This window comes from Gymnoscopelus braueri (assembly GCF_963280865.1).
Source record: "Gymnoscopelus braueri genome assembly, chromosome: 7".
Taxonomy (NCBI): domain Eukaryota; kingdom Metazoa; phylum Chordata; class Actinopteri; order Myctophiformes; family Myctophidae; genus Gymnoscopelus; species Gymnoscopelus braueri.
Window position 1 is genome coordinate 22,407,335 of NC_137608.1, and position 9,914 is coordinate 22,417,248.

Below are 9,914 nucleotides of genomic sequence, written 5' to 3' on the forward strand. Positions count from 1 at the left end.
CTACTAAGTGCTATAAATAGTGGCGTTTTTACTAAATGCTTACTTAAGAGTAATAATATACTATATCCAGGTTCGAGTATGTTCTATCTGATCTATTTATAGTGTGGATTGACTGACCATAGAGGTTGCATGCATCCATCGTGTCCAGTAGAGTGGTGTTATCAGAGTGACCGTCATGGTCAAGGCAATGACCGTCACATCACAGTGCTGACATCTTTACCGCTGCTGTCGGCTATGAGTGTGACCAGTCACCCTTCATAAACCCTATCGCTAGTGGAGCTAGCACTGTAAAAAAGCCTAGGTCACTGAACATTGACTAACATTCGGATTCTTGGCGCTTGTGAAGTAAATCAGGCCTATAAGCCCACTGGAATATAGCCACTACCTATCACATGAATGAAGACATAAATCATCCGTCGTTTGAATTCTTGAAAATTATTTTTATTCGTCATTTTAAATTGGTATACAAACCTGTCAATATGGTGCATTTTGGATGTAAGTTTTAAACATTTAAGAAATGTGTCAGTAATTAGCACAGACAATAAGTTAAAACATGTCACAAAAAAGACCAGCGGGTACATAGCAAGAATGTTTTATCTACACAAAACATCCTAAAACAGAGTAGGCCTACTGAAAGATCATAATATATTTTTTTATTTTTACGCTCCCGTCTCATGCAGACAAGACCGTGGTCGCTTAACAAGTGTTTATTTGTTCAATTTGAGTGGGCACCATCATCTCTCTAAATATTTCCAAGAGTTAAATCCACGTGCACTGCGCATGCCTCAGAGACCCATTTCAATAGACCTATGTGCTTGTGTGGTAGGCTGTTACCAAAATGTATACCCAACCTTATAAATATTAATTTGACATAATATTAACACAACTTCACCTGAACACAATAACATTTGTGTGCATAAAGACACACTAAATGGAAACGTAAATACGACGGTTGTTTGGCTCTCAATAATTATGCCTATAGGCTAGATCATTACAATAGGTATCATCAATAGCTGATCAAATCCTTTTGGATTAACAAGATAAATAACCCCGCCATCAGGTCAATCAAAATAATGTTCCTTCCATTCGTCGTCCTGGTTATGGTCAAATGTCTATATCAGGGGTCTTCAACGTTTTCCAGGCCAAGGACCCCCTAGCTGAGAGAGATGAAGCAGGGACCCCCTCTATATTGTATAAAATTGTGTTTCAGATTAAACTTGGTCTGCTCTTTTTCACCTCTACACCTATACCTCTTTGCCAAAAATAGCGGATCTGCAAGCTCACAACGCCTCGCAGCATGAGGCATTGTGAGCTTGTAGATCTGCTATTTTTGCCTAAAGTTCTCCTCAGAATAGGGATGCTAGAAAAAAAAAATCATATCTTATCATATCATATCACACACAGATTTGGCGGTCCCCCTGCAGTATCTCTGAGGACCCCCTAGGGGTCCCGGACCCCCCCGTTGAAGACCCCTGGTCTAGATGGTGTCACACTCAGTCTCCGGGTTTCCCTCACAATGCAGGTCTGGTTATAGCTCGTTCTTTCGAATTTCATCTAAACATAGCGGCAATGGAAAAACAAGCGCCGCATGGGACATTCTGAAACGTCACTAGGTGAAACTCATGGACACTGTATGCTCCAGCGCTTTGCGTCGAAGGGAGGCAATGCTCGTCCCTCTCCACATGTCACTTTCCGGCCCAGTACACAGCTGCTGTGAGGCCGATACGTTCGTGGGGCCGGAGAGAGAGCCTGACATTCCGGGAAAAGGTACATTCTGGTAGAGGTGAGACTGCAGACCGCCGCCATTGGAGGATAGACCGTTGGAAAGGCCCATATTGTTGGGACCGGGTCCCAGGCTGCACTGTGACAAAGACTGGGCCATGGACTGTCCCATTGACGGCTGGCGCCCCAAGTTCGGTGGGAGCTGTAGCTGTGAGACTCCAGGCATCCCGGTCGCCCATCGCGTGTCGTTGGCGTGGAAGGAGCACAAACTGTTCTCCATAGCGCTGGAGAACTGGGGCAGGCCGTTCAGGCCGTGGGTGGGGAGCAGCGTCCCCGGGGAGCGAAACACATTGGTGGTCTTCTTCCTCTTCTTCCATTTGGCGCGTCGGTTCTGGAACCAAACCTGTGACCAAATGTATTGGATAAGAAACTGGGAACAGGATTCACCCATAGCCCCTTTCGGAACCCTGAACTTTTTTTGTATTTGGGAAGGCGGTTACCACCTCCCCAAATACAAAAAAAGGTATGCAGGGTTCCGAAAGGGGATAGAATCACCCATACCCCACACAAATAGCTTGCATATTTGTTGTCATATAATAGCATTCAAATATTTGCTTATAAGCCACGAAATTGTTATTTCCACAAATCTGATCGTTGCTCCAATGCATGTTGCATAAATCATTCTAAATTGTAGCAAATGTATCCAACATCAAGAACCACGATATCGGCAACGCGGTTTTAGGATAATTAAAAAAAAAACACTGAGTTACTCAAACAATGAAACATCAAACAACATTAAACATAATTAAAACTGCCAAAATGCTATGATAGCTTAAACAATAAAGAAAGCACTCAATTATGACGCTTTAGCCTAAAGCGTCATAATATATATATACCTAAAGCCTTTAAGGCTACAAGCATCATGCAATTCTGATATTTGTGGTCACGCACAATTTGCCATTATAGCTACTTGAATTGTTATTTACAAGCGAAAAAATCGTAGGCCTACATTCTGTAGATTTAAAGAGAAACGCACTATAGGCCTATTATCACAGCCCACGTAAAAATGAAACATCACGCGCACACACTTGCGTGCGCTAAAGCTCTCTCTTGCACACACACACACACACACACACACACACACACACACACACACACACACACACACACACACACACACACACACGCGCGCGCGCGCGCGCGCGCACAGCCGTGTTGTGGTTGAGCGTTATAAAGATTTCATCATCTTCAGGCATGATTAATGCGTGCGCGAAGCGGAGAGTCGGTGCCGCCGTATTAAAACTGAAATCTCGCTCTCATTCCGCTCAGCCATCCGTGAAACGTCGACCAAACCCATTACACTCGGGGGAAAGAAAATGCAATTTCTCATTCCATTAAAAAAGAGTACAATATAGTCTTGAGTCCTATTAAGACGTCGCTGATATAGCATTTTAAGAGAGTAAAGGCCTATACCGGCTACAGCGTTCACACAAGGTTGCACCTGCAGAGCACACACACACACACACACACACACACACACACACACACACACACACACACACACACACACACACACACACACACACACACACACACGTTTGTAAACAACACGCATGGCGTGCTAGACCTAGACCAATATGTGCATACAGTCTTCGGCTTTATAGATAAAAGAATTGATTATTACGATGACTAATGATTATACATGTTTTATTGCTTTCAGAGGAATAATTTGCATGAATTTCACATCACTGGTTAATAACCCGTTCACTATTATAAATAAGACAGAAATTGGTTGATAATGTGTTTAGTTTATTATGGTCTGACATCCTGCATGCGGCTGCCACAAATGACCACAATGTGTAGACTGTCCATATTCATGTGCTTGTAAAACAAAACACAGGTTGCTTTGCGGTGAACAAATTACAGGGGCGAAAATAGAGGCCTCCGTGAAAAATTGCCTGCTGACTGAACGAAAGCTCTGTCTTTGTAGCCATTTTAATGGCTAATCGATACATGTCAGAATATTTTTTCATACACTTTGATTTAACTCCAGATTAATAGGCTATATTGCGTTGGAGAGCAAGAAAGCAAGCAAGAAAGACAAATATTGTTTGTTCGTTTGGAAATGTCAATGTGCCACAAGTGGCGTTTTTCCTATGAATTATCAGCACCAGTTCAAGCGGCACAGGACGCGCTTTACATCGGCCCAGCTGAATGAGCTGGAGCGGAGCGGAGCATGAGTGTTCAGGACCATGGACAGCGCTCGAGTTGACGGAAAGCTATTTCTACTCATGCAGCCGGTTCGAAGTAATGACGGCAGGTAGGCTATATCAGTGGTTCTCAGAGTGGATTCCAGGGACTCTCTGGGTTCCCTTAGGGGGTTCTAAATTGACCCTTACAAGTCTGTAACTCTGACAGTATACATTTGGTTCCATTTGTATACTGTCAGAGTTAAGGGGAGACCTTTAAATTTGTATATATTGCTTTCTATTATTATTATTGTTTAAACAATTGTAGGCCTAATAATCAAATGACAATAATAATAATAATAATAATGACCAATAATTAAAACCACATTATACATCGATATACAATCATTACACTATATCGCAGTGGTTTTAAAATTTACGTTGAATTTCAGCAAGAAATCTACGCAAATTTTAGGTTCGGCTTGAAGTACAGCCAGATCTACCCCGTACAAAAACTGATTTTCTTATAGCCTAAATAGTAAGCTAAAAACGATAGCTAGCTTTTGTTAGATGTCGCGCTGCATAGGCCTACCTGCACAGCATTTACCTGAACGCGAGACTCGGTGAGGCCGATCCTTAGAGCCAGTTCCTCTCTCATGAAGATATCTGGGTAGTGGGTTTTGGCGAAGCTCCGCTCCAGCTCATTCAATTGGGCCGGTGTAAAGCGCGTCCTGTGCCGCTTTTGTTTCTGGCTGTTGGACTGAGCGGAGTTCTGCTGCTGCTGCTGCTGCTGTTGTTGTTGCTGCTGCTGCTGCTGTTTCTCTGGGTCTTTGCCGTTAACCGGCATGCCTGTGGGGTTTGATCCGACAGGAGTGATGTCTTCTCCGGGCAGAAGAGTGGTTCCCTCTACCGTGTCTGTACCAGGGGCCATGTTTTCACCCGGATGCCCCTGATCTTGCACGCCGCCGCCTAGCCGACACTTCAGAGCTTCTCGGTGCCCGAGTAACTCTGCAGCATCCTTCATCCCTACGAGGGAAGACAGTGGGAAGAGGTCTGGATAAACAGACATCTAACCGTAAATTGCTATGAATGAGGGATAGATTAAATATTTTTGCTTGTTTGTGACAAAAAGCAGGCAAGTTAACAAGAGATAGTCTGCAAAACGTTTCACGACAATGCTTCAGCCGTTTAACCGTAAGCAAAACAGCCTAATTATTTTTTCATTGACACATAGACTGTCAGATCGTCTCACATTTGTATTAAATTGACATTAAAATTTGCTCTGACGAATATTTGTTAAGCAAGACAAGCTATTTGTCACTTCACAAGGGTAAACGAAAAGTTGCTATCTTACAGTGGAGTTGCGGGCTGGAGTTTAGCGTTGATAACTCACCGAGCCGAGCGTCCAGGAGGTCGGCGTGAGAAAGCATTGCGTACCGCTCCAGGGCGAGATGCGCTCCAAAAAAACCCTATACAACTTTGAGCAATTTAAAAAGTATATATCGTCTAAATGAACGAAAATTCGGTTTGTGGTTAAAAAAGGAGGTCCCTTGCATTATAATGTCCTTTAGACCGACGGGGAGGCGCTTATTAGTTGAAAGAGCCCATGAGCTTCCTCAAATGAGAGCCAATCAGAATGGGAGCTTGGAATTGTCAGCGACGTGACCCCCCCCCCCCCCCCACCGTTCCAAATACACGCGCACACGGCCCAAACCATGCACGAGGCAGGCACAACTACAATTCTATCTTCTGCCAGTCCATCCTTTGATTTATTAGCTTTTCATACTTTAAGTTATTCCACATTAAACATCTTAATGTGTTTGTTTAATCGTATATATGTATGTGTATATGGCGTGGCTTACATTTAGCCCACAGGTTTGCAAAAGATATAGCTAAAACAACGGCTAATCATTCTGCCAAAGGGAGGTGTCTTATTTGAGCCTATTTGACCCTTAGATTTCACTGCATGGCATTACGATTGGGTTAAGAGTATAGAAGGACTGCAGTTTCATTCACTATAGTCGGCGTGCAATTATCCTATATACTATGTTGAATTAGAGCCATAATCACATTCTTCCTTCAGAAAGAGATGATTCATCTCCCTGACAGAGATTTCCCCTCGAACTAACAACAAAATTGATATAATTCAGATCGGAGTAATTTTCAAGTCCATTAGTCATTCACCTCTAATTAGAACTATACCTACATGCCTTTTATCACTGTTATGAGGGGGAAATCTAGACTAAATGGTTTATAGTGTGGACTGTTCCAACCAGACCTGGTGGAGTGTGATTTTAGGAAATAAGAAGCCTTGGCCATGCAGGGCAGCCTCGGTCTGCTGCGATGGAGGAAACATCGGACATGCAGCCCCCTCCTTTCGCTCCAATCCTTGGATAACAAACAAAACGAATATCGCACCCATTCCCCCATGGCAGGTGATTTGTGGAGACAAATCGAGGAAATAAATAAATAAACGAGTACAGATGGATTTAAGCTCCGTTAGTGATCGGCTGCTTTAACTCACATCGACTTTTCATCAACACAGGTGCAATTAAAGGTATTTAGGCCTATGTGGTTCAAACAAAATCAGACGTGGTGGACGTAAATGATTTAGCCCCTTTAGTAGTAGTCCATGAGTAGGCTATTATACAATTAACAGGACAGGGATTGATCTTCCGCTCTCCTCACTTCTCCAGACAGTATTGGTTAGAGAGGGCTTTTGGCAGATGTCAGGGTGAACCCTGTGAATAGACCACCGCCCGGGACTAAATGCTTTCTTTTCAGCTGCACAAAGGAGGCGTCCGAGCGAGAAGGTTCCATGCGCCCCTCGGCCTCTCTCCCTCCTCCTGCAACCCCGCGGATGTAGCTCATCTTTTATGCTATACTCTCAGCTGCAATCTGCTGAATGCTGACACGATCGGCTGTTAAGGGACGCAGGGGGAAGTCTAGGCTACCTGGCACACAGCGTGAAAACTTAACACCGGTGGTGGTTCGCAGAGATGAGGAAAGTGTGACCAGTTCCAGAGGTTCGAGAGAGGCAATCAGCAACATCAGAGCTTCGATTCGTTTGACTCAGACGTATAGAGCAGAGGGACTGTATTGGAAGTTATAAGGCCAACCCTGCGTGCATGTGAGGGGCTTGAGTCAGGAGAGACGGTGTGTATACTTTGGCTGTTGGTTCCGTGGCTAGGCTAGTCTATATATTATAGTGTATTATAGGCTATATATATGTTATAGATCGGCCATTGAAACATGCCTTTTATTTTCACCAAATCCGTTTGGACTCATGTGCAGATGATCAAGATACAGAAAATAATTTACATTAGTTACAAATATTATGCAGAGATAATTATTTCATGATCTTTAATATTATTATTATTATTATTATTATTATTATTATTATTATTATTATTATTATTATTATTATTACAATTCTACTTTTGTGGGATAGGCTATGTCTCTCAGCAAGTCAAAATCGATTACAAAACATTTAAATTAATTTGAAATATTTACACGTGTAGGTTAAATTAGCATTATTATTATTAACAGACTCAATGGCTTTTTTTCATCAACATACATTTTTTCAACAACATCGTTATGCTAAAGAATGCATGTAGGCTATACTTGCATTCATTATTTTAATATAGTTGTGGTCACGATGATTATATAATAATAATAATAATAATAATAATAATAATAATAATAATAATAATAATAATAATAATAATAATAATAATAACAATACTAATAATAATAATAACAATAATACAAATAATATTCAGAATAGAGGAAGTGACAGTAGGCTAGTTCATTAAAACAAAAAACATTGTATTGTATTGCATAATATCGTTTGTGGATATTATAACAGATACAAGACCATGCTACTGAGTGGTCCATTTTATTATCAAATAATAGGTTACTCAGCAGCAGCTTCATATTATAAATGCTATATTCTGCTTTGTCGACAGTTTACTGTTGCTTTCCAAACAGACAGAGAATATACCCCCTATATACTGTCCGGTCTGCCAGTTATTGCCATAATAGATGGAGGAACCTGGAAGAAATGGGTCTATGTCTCACTCAGCGTCCATAACTGGACCACATCAATCTTCCCCAGTAAAAAAACACACTCGCATACAATCCTCCCCGGGTTAATGCAGCGCATCTGAGTGCGGAACGGCTGTTTACACGCGAGGAGACACTTTTAATGGAAGCGCACCAAAAACAAATGCAATTTTGTAGAGCAATTTCAAAGATCAAGAATTCCGTGTCCTGCCTCTCCGCGGTTTTTTAGCAATCAAACTGCGTTAAATCCATTGCTGGTATGGGCCCTGCTGAGAAGGGTATAGGATAGGAATAGTAGAATAGGCTAAATAGTACAACAGCACAGAGCAACACATGGCAAGGTTAACCACTTTCAACCCGGCATCCCTATATTGGGGCAAAAAGTTTCAAAAAGTTAAAAAATAGATATTGAAAAAATACAATTCCAACCATTTCCAAATTTTTAAGAGTAACCTGTAATATGGCTTATATAAGTCATTAAGGATCAAATCCTTCCCCACAATCCAAACTAAATTATAAAGGGAACCTAATAGGCTACTGTGCCATTGTTGGCCATGCATGCTTACAGGCTGACTGCAGGATTTTCTGTGGAAATGGTTTAGCATCGCCTAGGCATTCACTCAATTATAGAAATCTAAAGGGAAAAAATCGATCTTCCATCTGCAGAAACGACAGTTTAACAAATTACATTGTAGTTTCGTGCAGGTGATTTGATGACAGTTGGGGGAATAAAAGCAGCCTAATAAGTTTGTTGCATTCGAGCCCGAGAGAGAGAGAGAGAGAGAGAGAGAGAGAGAGAGAGAGAGAGAGAGAGAGAGAGAGAGAGAGAGAGAGAGAGGCGAGAGGAGCGAGGGATCATGGAGGCAGCGCTATTACAGGCGTCCCTCTCCAACACAGTCTCACTTTAAACCCTCTCCGGCCACCCATCCTGGCTGCATCGCCCTGCGCATCTCATGCCCCAATTAGGCCCGCTGCCCTCCGCCTGCATGGTCTCCATTACTGCGTGATCTGGAGCACAGAGCTATAATCATGGCTTCAAATAAAATAATCAGCAAAGAAGGGCGATTTCCGTAATGAGAAGGAGAACGTGTGTGTCACGGAGAACGGGGTGGGGGGCTGGGGGGGGGCGCCATAATGAGAATCTATAAGGCTGGGATCTTCGGTGTCTGAAACCTTGTATAGTACTTAATATTATGTGTTACAGTTTTAATTATTAATGGTTGTATTTGTGTTTTATGTTCAGGGATAGCTCTTTCAGATATGCAAAAGCTAACAGTGTCACCATCGCATAATATGCATACTTTAGGCTATTTTGCATGACATTACATGACATCAAGCCCTATATAACCGAAACCGAAAATACTATTGCTTATAATAATAATAGCACAGTATTTTGCCACACACACACACACACACACACACACACACACACACACACACACACACACACACACACACACACACACACACACACACTCACACTCTCACACACACACACACACACACACACACACACACACACACACACACACACACACACACACACACACCACGCACACGCACACACACACACACACACACACACACACACACACACACACACACACACAGTATATCTTTCCTTCCATATCCCCTGGACCTTCAACACCGTCTTACACAGTGGTGAGCTGTGGATTTTTTAACTAAGGGGGCTATATTTTATGACGTCACGTGCGCGCGCACGTGCACGCGCGCGCGCAGGCATGTGCACATAGCAACATGCCTGCATATCCAACATAGCAACATTATTTTCCTTTTTTTATATAAAAGCCCTTTACATATATTCACCCACACATAAGTACTTAAAATAATCAATCAACTTGTCTTTACTTGAATAACTTTTTTTTAAAGACTTACATTGCTTTTAAAACAGTGTTTTTTAAAACAAGTAAAAAATAA

The 9,914-nt window shown here is 42.2% G+C and overlaps 1 protein-coding gene across 2 annotated transcripts; it reads right to left on the reverse strand.

The window, feature by feature from the left end:
- Window positions 1-1,609: 1,609 nt before the first annotated feature.
- Window positions 1,610-5,341, reverse strand: LOC308088716 (homeobox protein orthopedia B-like; the record flags this gene model as incomplete). 2 transcript variants are annotated; one of them, XM_080433275.1, is made up of 3 exons in its annotated part: window positions 1,610-2,125; window positions 4,519-4,937; window positions 5,305-5,341. In XM_080433275.1, 3 exons carry the CDS (start codon window positions 5,339-5,341, stop codon window positions 1,610-1,612), a joined length of 972 nt encoding a protein of 323 aa, XP_080289401.1. The 2 variants fall into 2 exon arrangements, with proteins under 2 accessions (XP_080289401.1, XP_080289400.1); XM_080433274.1 differs by having other exon boundaries at window positions 5,266-5,341.
- Window positions 5,342-9,914: the final 4,573 nt, after the last annotated feature.